General features: G+C 38.6%; 1 protein-coding gene across 1 annotated transcript in view; it reads left to right on the top strand.

The window, feature by feature from the left end:
- Positions 1-10476, top strand: part of KLHL4 (kelch like family member 4) — a 35787-nt gene extending 25311 nt beyond the window's left edge. The window contains exons 7-11 of the mRNA XM_008493660.2: positions 2591-2815; positions 4691-4853; positions 7781-7993; positions 9514-9685; positions 10302-10476. Of these exons, the coding sequence (XP_008491882.1) occupies positions 2591-2815; positions 4691-4853; positions 7781-7993; positions 9514-9685; positions 10302-10361 (833 nt within the window). The 3' untranslated portion in view covers positions 10362-10476. The remainder of the gene's footprint in view (positions 1-2590; positions 2816-4690; positions 4854-7780; positions 7994-9513; positions 9686-10301) is intronic.
- Positions 10477-17774: the final 7298 nt, after the last annotated feature.

Raw genomic sequence — 17774 nt, 5'->3', positions numbered from 1 at the left:
ATGCTCCATTTTCTGACAAAACATGAGAAGGCTGGAAAAAACTCTAAAAAGGAGGAAAATAAAACCAAAAAACATTCCTGGACTAGTCAGGACTCCTAGCTGTAGCTTATCAATCCTTGCTATGCAATTTCAGATGGTGAGATTTGCACTTTTTCATCAGCACAAGACTATGTGCAGCTTTTTCTTTTTCAGGACTTCATACACAAGTTGTTTTTTCAGGTTTTTAGTTGAAAGTTAAATCTTACAAATACATTCCAGTTTTTATTATTGATTTTTCACAACTGCTATCAGCTTGCAGCTTTACACAGGACACTATTCTATTTAGCAGGCAGTATATTAAATAATTTTCTACAAGAACCTTAACTTCAAACACTTCAAACTCAAAGCTTGGAACCAAAGAACTATAATTAAGTTTAAAGTCTAACAACTTGCTGAACAGTATGACTTTCAGCTGTTTGAGTTCACTTTTAATAGAATGGCACAGAAGTTAATCCATTTCATGGTTTGCAAAAAGTTGCTGATGACTGATTTCTCCTGTATGAGAGATCTTGCAGTGCTACCTCAGTGTCTCTCTGCAATCCAATCACCCCCATCACAACATGAACAAGCTCATTCCTAGGACAGTTTAGCAAACCAAAGCAATTAGCATAGGTCCATCAGTAATAATGATTATGAATCATATAAAGCACCCAAGAAGTCAAACTCATCTTTAAAACAACTGCGACCAAAATAAGAATAAAATGTTCTACTAGGTTTCTCTCAGTAAAGGTTATGCAAAGCAAGGGCTACTTCAGTCATCATCTGCCCTTCCTGTTGGTGCCTCATTTACTTCTTACCTTGGAACAAAGCCAACAATTTGAACATTTGCCTTTTGATGGTTAAGAAGAGCAGCACTTCCTCTCCTCCCTGCTGTCCTCTGACTCACAAACTGAGCCTGTGCTGGATTCTAAGAGAAAGGAAACAGCACTAACAAGACTATGATGCACTGGAAGAAAGCTCTTGAGAAGGGAGTAACTGCTGCCTCTGGCAAGAATACATATTCTGTGATAAAACCAGCTCTTAGGGAACACCAGGTTTGGCTTTGTGCTTATCTCAGGTGGTACATGAAGTCACATCTCAAGTAGGAACGATCAAAAGAAGATCAAAGAGCCACTTCAGGGTTGGTATTTTGAAAAATTTGAATATGCCTAAACCACATTAACTTTCAAAACCTACCCTCCAGCCTGTGTAAAAGTGACAGCCTGCAGGGTGTGTATGAACACACTGTGCACCTTCATGCATTTTTTGGTTAGTATGCAAGATACTTCTTTTGAAGCCGAGAACTTTGGGGCCCTCACATATTAGCATAGAATAAATGAGAAGGAATCAAAGCAAAGCAGAGCAAGCAGAGCAATAAGATGAAAAGAACAGTCACAGAAATGTTGCTCAGAATGGAAGAAGATAGGATAGAGGAAGAAGTAGAATTTCTTTCTTCTGTTGCAGATGAGTCTGGTAGTTTCTTTTCCAGTCAATGCATCTGGAAAAGCATGCAGAGAAGAGATACCATGAGATAAGCTCTTATTTCCCTAAATTTATTCAGTACAGAAAGTGATCTCTAGCAGAGGCTACCTATGAAAACATCTCTAAACCAAATGCTACCTTTCTTTTTTGCTTTATTTTTTGGCTGTTTAAAATCATTCCTGACCCACTAAGTGCCTATTGACATTCTCAAAGTCTAGGAAGAGGCAGGAAATCAGCTCTGTTTTTCTCATCTGGTTGAGCTGAAGCTGAGCCCCAGGGTGCACTGCAAGTGAAACTGCCAATTGCTCCTCAGCCTTGGTTGTTTCTCAGCCATCTCCCCAGCATGCTAAAACAGCTCTCAAAGGAGCAATTCCAGCTGCTGAGTGACTGACAGGAGCCAGCACCCATGAAGTGCCACTTCTCAATGGCAGAGAGCTAGGGACTTATGAACAGTTGGAGTAAAAGCATTACTGGAAGTTCAGTGACCTGAAAAAATTGAAAATACAGCTTATATATTACAGCAGACAGGCACTTACTGCAAGGCAGCTGCAAAGGTGAACCTCAGGGAAGCTGCCTTGGGGAAACAAGTGTGTGTTCACACAACACTCAGTCTTCTGCCTTTCTCCAGCATAGAAAGAAAAATATCCAAGCTGTTCACAAAGATGCACGTTCAAGTTTTAACTCAGGCAGACACATGGATATGTTTTCAGATGTTGGTGTCACTAATGGTTTAAGCACAAACCTGGTTTGAGTAAGTACAGTTTGAGGTACCACATTCATATTCATTTAAATGAGTAACAGATTTAACTTCTCTCCAAAATTTGTAGTATTAAAAATATTGCTGGCATTTAATTCTGCATCTTCTTGCCCCCAGCTTATTCTCAAAAATGTAACATTCCTATATGCATGCAAGCAATGCAGTTTCTCACTAAAGCACATGTCAGAACTGAAGTTCTCAGGAAGCCACATCAGAAGTCCACACAGAGAATTTCAGTGTTTTACAATTAATAATGCTTTAGGTTGTAGCAACTATTGCCTGCTGGGTCCTGATCACTCCATGACACTCTCCTTGTACTTACACTGTGGACAGGTACCACTACAATTGAAAAATATGACCTCAGGACTAACAGTTGGGAGCAAATTGGTACCATGAATGGTCGACGACTCCAATTTGGGGTTGCAGTGATTGACAACAAGCTCTACATTGTGGGAGGACGAGATGGGCTGAAAACTTCCAATATTGTTGAATGCTTCAACCCTATCACCAAAGTTTGGACTATAATGCCTCCTATGTCAACACACAGACATGGCCTAGGTAAGAGGTGGTTTTTTTCTGTGTAAATACCTCAGCTCATACACAAAGTCATCTATATTGACACAAAAACTGCTTCCACAACTTTCTAAGCATTTAATGACCTGCAGCATTAGTTGTAGAAGATAGTTTTCCAAGATGGAGTTGCTTATTTCCATAATTTGATGACAGTGATGTTTATTAGTATTCACCTAACTTGCACTGATGCTTCAGAGTTAATGGTACTTGTAGAAAATTCCAAAATATAAGCAACAGTTAAAATAATCAGCTCTTCATGTGATGTAGTGGGGTCAAGAGATCTGTTTGCAATACAGTAACAAGCTGATTTCCAGGTTTGTTTGTTTTTTTTTAAATTATAACTTAAGCCCACAGATGCCAAACACCTCTGAAACTCAGATGAGATAATTACTCACACTGAAGAAAACATTGCAGTAAGGAAATAAGTACAACCTTGCTGATTTTAATGTTGCAATTACAAGAAGATTTAGAGGGCTCTGCCATTGCTTAGTATCTGTGGGTCTTTATTGCACAATAATCCTTAATATTATTCACTGTGAATAATATGAATATGAAATCTAGAATTTATTTCTGGAGCTATAAAAAAAGAAGTTTATAGTTAAGGAGACTGTAAGGGAGGGAATATGATCATATCTCAGTGATTTTTATAGCATAGTTCTTATGAAAAAGCTGACTTCTCTTAAGTTTACAGGCACAAAGGTTGCTTGAAATCACTGGAAAGTTCAAATTATACCATTTTTATTTTTTTTTAATGAATAACAAAAAGTTTGATCCAGGCTTATTTGGAAAACCTTTGTGGCCTCCTATATCACCTTCTCCACTGCTTGGTGGAGAAAGTATAATGTAGGATTCTTAACAGCTGGTCTGTCAGATTTAAAGAGGCAAATACTAGTAGGCAGCAAAGGGAAGGAAAACAAAACAGATTAAATAATTCTTATTGAAGTCTTCATAATTATCAGCTGCAGGGGCATAACTGTGCCCAACAAGTAGGTCAGTGGTAAATCTGTGTGCCCAAAGTTAGGCTTCTGTCTGTTCATCAGCCTGTTTGGCAGAGCTGCCTTACACTTAGAGCCCCTATTAGCTTCAGTGTGATTTTGTGGAGAGTTAGCACTTTTGAAAAAATCAGGCCATGTATATTTAGGCCTGAAAAGACAGATTTAGAAAACTTCTAAGCCGCCAGATTCAAACATTTTGCCTTTACAACTGAAGCAAAGAGCTGCAGCAGCTCCCCAGAGGGGAGGCACCAGAGCCCTGCTTTGGAGAAGGGCAATGACAAAGGCTACATCCACACAGAACTTTGCAGAGCCAGCCAAGATCAGTCTCCTGTACCTCCAGAACAACACCAGCAGCCAGATCTTATCCAGACGTGTGTTCCCCTTACAGGCACTAAAATGTCCTGGTACTTTAGTACCACCTGAGGCTTCCTGCTGGTGGGATTACAGAGCTTCAGGTGGCTCACAAGAAGGGGAAGTGGTTGATTCAGGCATATTTTTCATTGCCTGACTCAACCTTTGCCTTTCTTTTAAAGAATTGTATTGTTTCTCATGAGAGGCTGAAATTTGTTTCAGAATAAGGTCAACGGAATTGGAAGAGATAAATATTCAAGAAGAGAAACATCAGAAGTAAAGCAGCTTTCCTCTAATCTTTTGGCAAAAGATAATACTTGTTCAGAAAAACACTGGATGTGAAGTACTTTGTTTATCTTTGTTTATGCTGCCAAATGACAAGGCAGCTTTTAGCTAGTTTAATACCAGCTGCAATTGCTTATCTGCATACAGGGAATTATAGCAGGGAGTGAAGATATTATTGGTCACTGAAATTATTAGATACTGTAATTTCTCCCGAATTCTTTCTTCTAAGGTGTAGCAATGCTTGAAGGGCCAATGTATGCTGTTGGTGGCCATGATGGATGGAGTTACCTGAACACTGTAGAAAGATGGGACCCACAAGCACGGCAGTGGAACTACGTTGCCAGCATGTCAACCCCTAGAAGCACTGTAGGGGTTGCAGCCTTAAACAGCAAGTATGTCAACAGGAAAAACTCTCTTTGGTTTTTCATTTGTTTCCTTCCTTGGAAACACAGTTTCTTAACTTTTCTTTTCCACCTGAGAGTAATTAATCACCCCGAGAAAACAAAGAGAAAATAGAAAGCACAAAAATGAGAAAGGAAAGGTTTTCCTCTGGGTGGGAAATGGTTTTCCAACTTGGAGTCGTGTTTCTAAATTGTTTCAGCCCTTTTAAATTATAGCAATTGGAAAACAGTATTACACACATAACAACATTTTACCTAGAATAGAAGTTAGGGGGATGTAGGATCAGCTCTGTTAAAAAGATATTCCAAGTTAATGTTCACATTTTGGAATCACTGTGTCTAAGCAAGCAAGATTTGAAAGAACCTGGACAGAAATGAAGTAATTCCTCTGATGTTTTACACCACCTCCTGTATACACCTACATCTTATCCTACCCAGAATTACTCTGCCCTTCTTCTGTTTCCTAAATACACTGAGATAATGTGTTCTATGTACACTGGTTTTCCCAACAAGGTTTTTAAAACTTAACTAAACATCCTCTGAAGACACTAAAGCCACTCAAGCACTTGTACATGGGAACAAACACATGCATGAACCCACTGTGTAACTTGTAGTTACACCTTGTTGTATGCTCCTATTTGAAAGTAATTGTATTTCAGCAGCAGGAAGAAGAAATTGTAAATTAATGCCTATCAGAAACAGAATTCTCTTGTCCTTAAGCAACATCCTCTGGTGGTGCTGGAGACACAAAAGCCTTTTAAAGGGCCCTAGGTTATGCTGGAGAGCACAGCTTGAGCCAACCTTTCTTCTTATTTCAATCTCTGGAAAGCTCTTAGCAATGACACTTTGTAGGGGCCAGGAATATTACTCTTGCAGGTAGACAACTTTTCTCCTGGAAATTTATCACTGGCTTCCATGCTCACTTCTTAAATTCCAGAGAAAGAGAAGGATTAACAGTACAGAAATAAAGATGTCAGCAAACAGACATTTATTTGCAAATGCAGAACTTTATCACATGCAAGTCAGTGTTTTCCTTTCAAACATGACATGATTTTCATCTTTAACTTATAAACCCAAGAGGGGCAGAACTGCCTATTTAAGTCCCTGTTGTACCTCAGAGGAAATGTTCTCAGCATAAACTTCACCAGAAACTCCTGTTGGTACCTTCCACAATGATATGCAGGAAACCCCTTTGTCAAAGAGGAAATCCAGCCTGATCCTGACTCTGTTCTCAATCACTACTGATACAAGCTGTCTGCAGCCTGGCTTAAATCACATCTGTTAGTCTAGTGATGTAATTTCTGGCACACCAGGCGAAGCTGAGATCAAATGTCCATCATTCAGTGCTAGTACTGCAGTCTAACCAAACAGAATGCTTCTCCTTTTCCTTTTCCCCTAGGTCACACCTTGCTTTTTTCTATTCAGCATCACTAGAAAAGACTTTTAAGCTTCTGTGGAGCAACATGTGTTGACCAACAAATGGTCTATTGAAAACATCAGTCAATAATAGATTTCTTTCAATTCCTTAGCTAGTGGCAAACACTGCCACATTTCTAGACAGGTTACAGAAAACAAAGCCTCCCGACCAATTTGTTTGGATATTCAACAACTTCCTCACTGGTGAAAGCTGTGTAAACAAGGAGTCTGTATCTAATGGCATGATGGGAAAAGAAAACAAATCAAATCCTCAGGTTTTTTGTTAGTCTTCCATTCACAAACATTCATATTTTTTTTATTATTCTAACACCAGTCAAGTATTTTCTGGTCAAATTATACATCAGAGAAATCTAAAAAAATTTCCAGTCACTGGAGGAAAACAGGCACTTCTCAAGCAAAATTCAACTGCTCTGTTTTAGGTGACTTACTCTGGACAATCCCACATGTTCCCTAGGTCTCTAATTACTTGCACTAAGTACATTCCATTCCATGGCAATAAATAGTAGCCAGGATTTGAAAGGGACCCAAACAATCAGCACACATCCAAACCCATCTGCTCCTCATCCAGCATTCACAGCATCCCAGCCTAGCAGCATCCCAGTCGGGGATGGACAAGAATTTCAGGCATTGTACAATTCATTGACAAAAAGCTACAGACCCCCCATGCTCCTTGATGTGGTTTTCTACCACTTATCCTTGCATTTTGTCCCAGCATCAGCTGGCTTCAATCTCTTGATTGAAGAGGCCCTTGCTGAGGGCCTTTACACTCAACAGACAAGGTGCCATACCTGGGTGGTAGCTTCTGCCCCCCAAGTTTGCTTAAATATGAACAGTGAGGAAAATATATTTATTTTTGACACGTTTTTGATATATAATGATATTATGAAAGCTCTTTTACATGTTAGTGGCCTTCTTATACCTGAAGAGAGCCTAAAAGGAAGCTGCAGAGGGGCTCTTTATAAGAGTGTGTAGCATTAGGACAAGAACTAATGGCTTTAAGCTGCAAGAGGAAAGATTTTACTCAGACACTGCAATGAAATTCTTCACTATGAAGGTGGTGAGACACTGGCAGAGGGTGCCCAGGAAAATTGTGAATGCCCCATCCCTGGAAGCATTGAAGACCAGGTTGGATGGGGCTTGGAGCAACCTGGTCTAGTGGATAGTGTCCCTGCATATGCAGAGGGGTTATAACTGGATGATCTTTAAGGTACCTTCCACACCTTCTATAGTTCTCAGTTAAAGCTCATATACATTTTTGAAGCTTAATTTTCAAATGTGACTGCTTGAAAAATTACACTGCACAAGGAGAACAGAACTTCCTTAACACAGCATGCAAAACCTTTCCTGCAAAGAAAGCTGAAGAGCAAAGCTGTCAGATAGCAAATAATGGGCAGAATCATAAATTTAAACCAAAGAAAATTCCTATTAAATGATAAACTAAAGACTAACATTTTTTTTCCTTCTTGTGCAAATTATCCCAGGTTGTATGCTGTGGGGGGACGAGATGGGAGCTCCTGCTTAAAATCAATGGAATGTTTTGATCCACACACAAACAAGTGGAGTGTCTGTGCTTCCATGTCCAAGAGAAGAGGTGGTGTTGGTGTTGCAACATACAATGGGTTTTTATATGCTGTGGGAGGTCACGATGCCCCTGCTTCAAACCACTGCTCTAGGCTGTCTGACTGTGTGGAGAGGTAAGGAACTTATTTTGGTTTACATTCTGGGAAGGAAATATAAAATAACTTATAGCAGCAAGGAAAAGATCTCTTCACAATTAGAGTGTTGTGCTTGTAAAATGTATTATGAGTTTTAAAAAATAATAGTGTGAGCACAATAACCAATTTCCAATGTATTTGTGATAATTATACCTCCTCCAAGCCAGGTAAAGACAGCTTAACAAGCAAGATAAATTCAACATGTGAGCTTTCTGCTTTTTAAGTGCCAAACCCCAGGTTTGGGCTACTTGTGTCAAATATTGTAGGGACTAAGTACTTTTCAGTTGTCTTCCTCCAATAATTTGGCTAACATTGACCAAAAGGTTTAGAATGTGATAAGTATCCTATTGAAACAGTCAGTAGTTACTGCACATGGTCTTTCTGATGGAGGAGACTGATAGAAAGAGCCTTGTTCCCGTAAGAAATGATGTTGGTGAAGGAAAATGAGCTAAAACTATGCTAGGGGGATGATTTAGCAAGCAAAAAAACCTAAGAAACCATGTACTAAAGCAAGCTATTTCAACTTGAATTCACACTTTAAACAGCACATTAATACACTGGCTTAATGGAAGCACACACCTGTAAGCAGTGAAATCTTGCTTTTTTAAAGTGAAAACACTGTTTATCTGATCCTTATTTAACCCCCATTTTTGTATTCTTCATTGATGAATACATTGCTTAGGAAAATGCAAATTCTGGACATGGATTTTTCAGAATCAGGGTATTGTGAGTCAAATGTTGCTTAGCCACATGGGGCACCACCCAGGAGGACAAGAGAACACTTGAGCCCTGGGTGAGAAAAGAACATAATGAGTGGGGTCAACCCCTCTGGGTGCTTGATGGGCTGTGGGTACTCAGTGACACTCAAGTCATTTGGGGACAAGAAAAGAAACCTCCCTGTGGTGAACAACAATGACTTAAGTTTTGTTCTCAGTGACATGGTAGAAGTACCTGGAATTCACTTGCTGAATTCACTAGCTGGAAGTATCTTGGAATTCACTTGAACTTATGACTGAGTACATAACAGAAATAAAATCAGCACCCATGTATAATACTGCCACGCATTTTGTGGTACAAATTTTATCAACTACACAAATTGAACTTTTTTTACAGGGAAATTTTCTGAGAACATGAGTTCTGTCTGACACAAAACCAAAAATCTTTATGAAGAAAGAAAAAAGAATACATTGAAACTAACTTTGCTGAGTCAACTGATGGCTGTGCTATCATTCCCTCAGGCCTCATTAATCCTCAAAGTGTAGTGATTGTTTAATCTGAGAGAAATGGACTGTTATCAAATGAGAAAACATGGGCATTTTTCATGGGCTTGAAGACCCCTCTAGTGGCTAAACTAAATATTCAGTCGTGTTACTTGTCTATACTGCTTCACAGTCTAAACTGAACTACAATACAGGAGAAAATCTGCAAATATCAGTAATTTAAATTGGAAGTGTGTTTTTACAATGGCTTTTTCTAATTTCGATCATTAAACATCCTAGGTATGACCCTAAAACAGATGCTTGGACAACAGTTGCCCCCTTGAGTGTACCTCGAGATGCTGTTGGGATTTGTCCTCTGGGGGACAGACTCTATGCTGTTGGGGGCTATGATGGCCACACCTACCTGGATACTGTGGAGTCCTATGATGCTCAAAATAATGAGTGGACAGAGGTAATAAGAAGAATTAACGAATAAATAAGAGGAATTCTTTCTGAATAATGGGCAAACCAAAAATCATTACAGTGCAAAATCATCACTAGGATGCAGTAATGCTGTAGCTGGGCTTGTATAAAATACTGTTTGCTTGTCCTGTGAAATAACTAGAGATTTTTTCAGCCCAAAAGGGCAGAGGCAGTACACAGCAAGCGAAACAGGTTGCACAAATCATTGGGTTGGGTCTGGCCTGCTCTGGTCAACAATGTCCTCTGCTCCCATAGCTCTCATCATCACCATTGAGGCTAAAAGGAAATATTTGGTAGTTTGGTTTTTGTAGCTACACACTCTACGTTTTTGGAACATGAGATATGAAGGTCTTTTCTGAGAGTTAAGAGCAACACCACCAGCCTGCATTCCTCTACCTCTCAGCAAGTGCTCAAGTATTTTCCCCAAAAGCCAAAACTGTGTTTTCAGTGCCCCAGTTAGATACCATTTTTTTACCAGTCTATTACTTTGCTTTCCTTTAACCTGCAAGTAATTTCTTCTACCCCTATCTCTATCAGTCTACTAAAAATAATTTCTCCTTATTTTTCCTTTTTTTTCTTTTTATTTTTCCCCCCCCCATTTTTAGGAAGTTCCTGTCAATATTGGAAGGGCTGGAGCTTGTGTTGTTGTTGTGAAGTTGCCCTGATGATTATAAATAATGTGAAACTAAACCGAGAGGAGTTCCATGAAGACTGAGTCAGGAAGAGAAGAAACATTTCCAGAAAGCAGTACAGGCTCCACACACATCTTAGCAGCTCTCCATTTGATCTCTGAGCCATTATACTAATAGAGCACAAAAGTATCTTCCTGCACTACAAAAATCTGAGAACTTTGCATAAGTGAATGATTTGATTATGCCTAATGCATAAAAATTCAATAATACATCTAAATGGATGAAGTGTGTTACAAACTGTATCTGCTATTTATAAAATGCAGTAGTAAAGTGATAAATGGGTGTATAAGATTTCCTTTTATTTTTTTTTTTCTTTTCTGTGTTGGCAGTAATACTAATGTTTATGAAAAGAGCTTTTTATTTTTAAGTAAAGGAAATGAGTAAGAGAGAAACCTTCAGCAGAGAACTGCACAGAAGGAAATATTTGCCCATAAACATCACTGGCAACCAAATATTCTCTGCCGAAGTAACTTCATTTCTAGATCCAGAAATTAAATTACTAAATCACCTTTAAAATCAAGGCAGAGAAGCATAGCATTTGGTTGCTATTTATACTGTGACAGAATACCCAGTTTTAGCATGACATGAACTGAACAGTTCAAGTCCTGAAAGAGTGGGGCTAAGGTACCCCTATATTGTTATGTGCCAACAGAAAGAAAGCTCTTTTGTCACAACACAATGCTAGGATCATTTCCAATCACTTTCCCAGTGCAAAGATATCTGATATTTTAACGTTGATGAGTGTATCAGGTTATTCATGTCTCTGCCCACTAACCAGCTGTCAGTATGTGTTAAACTAACTTGACTATTCCTGGGATAATCAGCATGCATTAAATTTTAAACCAATCATATAACAACATGCCTTGGATATAACTTACAGAAGGAAATTTTTATATCATATTGATATGACAGTCCTTGACCTCAGCTGAAGATCACCAGCTTTCTCTCATGTAAAGTAGGAATATGGTAAGAAAAAGCACCACATGCACTGTGTAACTTTATATCCCAGTGATGTAAGCATGGTTTATGTTTTATTTGAAAGTAAGGGAATGCTAAGAAGCAAGAACACACAGGAAATGAATCACCTGAAAACAGGACATAATATTCAATGTGCATGATCATTTTTTTCTGTGCCAATTTCTAATGGACATTTTGATTAGTTATGCATTAATTTCATTTTTTAATAATTTCAAATGCTGAAAATGTATTTTAGAAAAAAAAGAATGTATGTAAGATATCCTACGCTGTAAAGTATAATATTTGGACAGTATCTTCTTTAGTGTTATGTTGTTGTTTTGTTAGTATGAGAAAAATTCAGGACAGAGATGACAGTTCTCAATGTGAAGAATAACTTTCCTTATAGAATACTGTGTTTCCAGAATTCAGCAATATGCTATTTTTAAAAATTTATAGTATTAATCCTATTGAGTGCTTCTAAAGATGAAATCTCAAGCATATTTATAAAAGGAAAAAAAACCACTTTAAAAAATCAATTATGTTTATTATAGCATGCATTCAAATAAACTTTACTTTCTCTGCTAAGGAAGTTTAGACTGTATTTTAACGACTTCGTGGGGTTTATTTTTTACAGAAAGCACAGTAAGTTTTAAGGAGATATCTTTTGGGGCCTTTACATGAGGCTGCTCTACAACAGATTTATCAGTGTACAACTACCTTCACTTATTTAAGAATTTCTAGATAAACACACCCATGGGCCAGGAAGCAAACTTGATTTCATTACTATTTTCATTTGCTATCTTTTTTTTTGTGCAAGGGTAAACAAAACCAAAACCAAACAATGCCAAAAGACCTCCCAGCAACCCAAAACCATGCAGAGACCAAAAAATGGGGAATAAACCCTAAAGAAGCTAGTAGGTCATGGGCAAGAGAATACACACCAGCAAAGGAAGGAATTTTTATATTCCACCAAACCCATAATCTGGAGCCCACACAAGGGGTCAAACCCTGCAGAGTAAGAAACTTCTGAATGTGAAGGGAGTTGTCAATTTTCTCTCTCTCTCCCCTGTCCTATAGGGAACCTCTGACCTCCTACATGGAACAGCTTTTTGCACCAAGTATTAACTTTAAAACATTAATAGTAGGAACTGTTTTTTTCCTATTCATAGTCATCCCTGCTTTGCTCATGTGCACTCTTTTATATAATTATGGACTTGTGTGGATCAGATGGAGAGGGTCTCTCCTGCTCATCATTCAGGCTCTATGGCAGGCTTTTCTTATGTTCTGCTATAAGAGCACAACACTGGATTTTTTCTTTTATTTTACTTGTAGAGTAGTGAAAAATCATGTGAATGGACACTGGTGACACACAAAGGGGAACTGGACACCTAACAGGAAGACAGAAGAAAAGCAAAGTGGGGAGAACGTGGAGATGTTTGGACATTATTAAGTGAGAGAAAATGCTAGAGATTGTTCTCTGATAAGGTCTCATACTCCACATTTGCTCCACTTCTTCAAGCACAAGTAGGTGCAATTGTTATGCTGCATCTTGGTTTATTAGGTACCCTGAGAGCTGCAGGCACAGTAAAGTGTGAGAGGAGCCATCCTGTTTTACCTTTGACCTTCTGCTGCTCTGTGCTTTTTGTCATGACTCTCACTGGCAGAATCATTATTATATGCCCTGTTTGGTTTTTAACCCAAATAATTGTGCTTTCTTTCCAAGCCCTGGCCCCTAAGCCATTTTTTTTAATCTTCAGACTGGGTGATATTATATTTTATCTAATATAATGTATGGAAAGCAGGGATGCCACTTACCCCATGAAATCAATTTGGGAAAGACTGAAGGTTCAGCTTCACCACAACTGTGCCTCTATCTACCAGCAGGAGATACTTAGGCAAAGAGTTTAAGAAACAACAAACCCAGAAAAATCCCCTCCATGCTTTGGCCATGGTACTTCCAGCAAGATGACTGCATTACTGGAGCATTCATCCTCATAACACCTTGACAAGGCAGGAAAGCAGTACTGGAGCTATTTACTGCTGTCACAGAAAAAAGAAATTATTTCCCTGATGCCATGGTAGGAAGAAAAAAAAAAAAAAAAAAAAAAAAAAGGAAGGAGTTAGGTCCAATTATTTCAATGCCCAGGCTAGTTAATAGTTTAGTCTGTTCCGAGCAGGACCTCCAGCAAGACAACAAAATTCATAGGAACTGGAAGCTTGTTTTGAGCTACCTGCTCAACTCACCTATGCTACCACCTTCTCTTTTTTGTCTGCTTTCTTCACTGAGGAACTTACAGAAGCAGCTTTTCTGAAGTGATCAGATGGATTAGAAGTGAAAATCTTTTAATGTGAAAGGAGGCAACTGGTTGTTCATGCCTAGAAAGACCAAGCAGGGTAATTCCCTCGAAAGGCATCACTGAAAATGTGATGAGGCTTTTTCTACATGTGTATTTCTGTACATAGTTATCACATCATGTAATTTTTTTGCTTCCCACCTGACTCTATATGAATTCAAAGATGGGTTTAGTGACACTACATACCTGGGCTTCAGTATCTGACTCCTCAAAAGCAAAATCCTGCACTGAAATCAGCTCATTTTCTCTGACTTTGGACATAATCAAGATTTCATGCTAAATAAACTGCAATTAACTTATTTGTGCCTTTCAGACCGAGTCCTTCCCATGGGAAAATTTCGTTTTATTGATTAGAATTAATGCCTGGAGAGATTAAACTGGACTTCTGTAACAATCACCACTGACATAGTATTTCTATTCAGGTGTAGGCTAAGAGTATCTACAGCTGTTATTGAGGGCTCCTCTCTTGCTCCTCATCTCCTTTTGCAAGGAAAGGGGAGGAATTTTATCCTAACACAAATCCTTTTACTGCCCACTTCCCCTTAGAAAGATCAAAGTTTGCTTTTTCACAGTAAAACCGTATTCTTCTTATCTCTGAAATCTCTGCTGTTTGTCAGTGAACTCCTCAGACAGGGAAGACATGAACCTAAAACACAGAACCATTTCCTAACAATCTCACAAACTGGATCCAAGTTTCCACATAATCCAGGGCTTGGAAAGTCTGGTATTGAATCCTGAGGCTGAACGTTTTGCAATGCAGGGCTTGCTCAGGAGATGGTGCTGTGGGACAATTTTTAGGGAAACCTGGCTCTTGGTTAAGGGAACGGGAAGGCATCTCGTAGTAATAGTTATCTTCCCAATACAAATAATTTCTTCTCTATATCACAGAGTCAAGATCCTACTACATTTTTTAGGGAAGCTGTCATCCATTCCTCCACTTTCACCCCCTGCACAAACACACACTCTGCTCACCTCTGAAGAGGAACTCTGGACACAAAGTTAGAGCACAACTCCTGCCAAAATTCCCAGGGCAACAGTTGGTACTGCTGGACCTGTGCCTGTCCTGTGGTTTGGGCACAATGACAAAAATTGCTCGGTTTTTTTGTTTGCTTGCTCCAGTTGCAAAGGCTCAACATGAAAGGCCAATGACACAGGGTTGGACTGGCAAAGAGAAGCCTGTCTGTACCTCCCAGCTGGCCCATTAGCCCACCCCAAGTAGCCAGCTAGCCCACACCAAGACACATTTAAGATGCAATCCCTGAGAGGGTTTCTCCAATAGCCCTGTCCAGTCCCACCTCCCTGGGAAGCTACTGAGCAGGAACTTGATTTCATATACACAAATTATTTCTCCCCATCACCTAGAAATAATGCACAACTCAAAGGTACTGCTTCTGGGATTTTTGAGGTACAACTTTAAAGAAACCATGCTGCTTATGAATTATTATTTCAAAAAGTACAGTTTACAATCAGTTTACAATCAGCTTTATACTGTTCTTAAGACACTTCCTAAGAAGCACTAAAAAAAAAAACAACAAAACAAAACACAACCCTCCCCACAACAACCAACCTAAAAAAAAAATCAACCAAAACCCATCACTTTCTGTGGAATGTGAAGCAAGACACCACTAGAAATCTACCCTTTACTCTGATATACTTTAATCCAAGGGATAACTGTTCAGTACAGACTGAATTGCCCTGTCAACTCAAGGCAAGTCTGATCTCAGAGATTTTAGGCTATGCTTTAAATAAGTGAAAACACCAGAAATGTGTTAATGGTCCGTTATGAACCACCAGTATTGAAAAGTTTGCTTTTGCTTTTTAGGGCACCACAATTCTCTCTTCCCCTTGACAGTGCCTCTAGAATTGAGCACAAGCAATAGGAGCTGCAAAGAGATTAGAAAATCCAAATTGATTTGATGCCTTCAGTCTCCAAGTGGTCTGTTTTAAAGCTAGAGGCAGTGCTTGAATGCAGCTGTTTTTACATTTACAGTCTCTCTCACTCCCCTTCTCCTCATCCCCAACCAGGAGCTTTCTTTCAATTTCTTCCCTAATTCTGCAGCATCACTGCCCCAGAGAATGGGTCCTACTCATCACCTACCCTTCTATTCTCCCAGTCCTTAAAAACAAATATCCTGCCCCCAAATCCCCCAGACCTCTACAGGCCAGTAGCCCAGCTTTCCTGCCCTGGAGCTTTTCCTTCTAAAGACTGAGCTCAGTAGTTAGGTGGCAGTGCTTCCATGTACAATCAAGCAAGATGAAATAATGCCAGTTGTCAAGAGAGCAGTCCAAGTAGGAGCAGTTTTAATTTCAAGCATTCAAATGTATGTTAATCTTTCTGAAAATAAAGATAAAATCAGCACTTCTAGATGGAAAATACAGCCTATGTGTACAGCTACAGAACAACTGATGGTAATTGAAAAACCACATTCTGCCCAAGACATTTCTGATAAGAATTGATTATCAAAGACCTCATTAGTTTCTTTCACTCTACACTGTTTGTATTGAACAACAGTAAATAAAAAGTCTTGTGATGATTGTGTCTTTACAACTTAAAGTATTACACTGATAAAAAACCCCACCACATGTGCTTGTCAGATTCACAATTGGGAAAAACTGTTCGCCATATAAAGAAAAATTCATTTTAATCACACTCAGTAATCAGATCCTTTTGTGAAAAGAGGGGCCTGCAGCTGCTAGATGGAATCAAACTCATTTTAAAAATAAATAAAAAAAAAAATCACTGTGGCATATTTTTTCCAAGCAACATTGTACACACTTCATTAACAATATTCTATTAAAATGAGAAAGAGTGGAGAGAATAGGTCAGGAGCCAAAACAGGCTCTAAAGAGCAGGAGAAAAACCAAAAAGGAAACTGTAGGGAATGCATTACAATAACTTCGAGGAACTTTTCAACCCCCATTTCATCTTTTAAATACACTAAAGTACAATGTAAAATCTCATTTGATGATTTACTACACTGAAGTAAAAGGAACACAAAGCAAAGCAGAAGGATAGAAGCTGTAAGAGTATCAAGAGTATTCAGTACAGCCTTTGCCTTCTTTCTTCCTGCCAACTCAATAATTTTGTCAGATCAGAAAGCAATGTATTTGGAATCTGTTTCACTCTGCATTTAGGATTTTACAGACAAAAATTGTACCTGTATTTCTATTTCAATTATCTGGTATGGTGACATAATGGAGTTAAAATTCATGGTGATTAAATGCCCAGAAGTTTTTATTTCACTTAGCAGCACATGATTTTAGGCTCTCAAGTGACTTTTGGTTAAAAAACATCATAATCCAAAACATGATAAATTTTTTCTTTCATTTTAAACATTAGCCTTTGCCTATGTGCATTTCACTTTACATACACTTTATTTGCCTGTTAGCTCCTTTTATTTGCTCTCTTTTGTTCACAGTCAAGGTTTTTTTTTCCTCCCTTTACCAAGCTGTCATCATAAAATCCTCAGAACTCTCTCAGGACTGATGAGTTTGTTCAGCCCCAAAGAGAGAGATAGAATCCAAGTTCTGCTACCTGTGCTGGCATCTTGTCATAAATGTACTCTAGCTAGAGACCAAAGTCAACTTTTGCTACAGTTATTTCAAGAATATTGTTTGGAAACAGAATCAATAATTGTCACTATCTTGAAAGGTTTATAAGCTTTATAATATATGTATATAATTTTAAAAAATTATTAGTTAAAACAAAATCTTCCCAGGGAAATGTCTTCATGCAGCCTGAACACTTGTTTTTCCTCATAGTAATTACTGAGACAGCCAACTTTTTCCATGCAGTACATATTCATATAATAATCTCAAAATGGTTGGTAAAATGCCTTTAAACAGACATACAAGAGTAGAATTTGTTATGAGCCTCACAATATCTGACATTTAGCCCTGACCAATGGAACAGGCATTAAAGAAAGATGAAGAAGTTAACTGGGAATCAAACTGTTGTCTATTTGTTCCTCAATGTACTGCAGTTCCATGCTTCATTCTCAAACCCTCATTTGACAGGGTTTGAGGACAGACCCTTGTAAGAGTATAAACATGGGATTTTATGGATTTGTGCTTG

This window comes from Calypte anna, chromosome 4, assembly GCF_003957555.1.
Source record: "Calypte anna isolate BGI_N300 chromosome 4, bCalAnn1_v1.p, whole genome shotgun sequence".
NCBI classification, from domain to species: Eukaryota; Metazoa; Chordata; class Aves; order Apodiformes; family Trochilidae; genus Calypte; species Calypte anna.
Note: the sequence above shows the minus strand (reverse complement) of the source record. Positions and strands in the feature narration are given on the sequence as shown.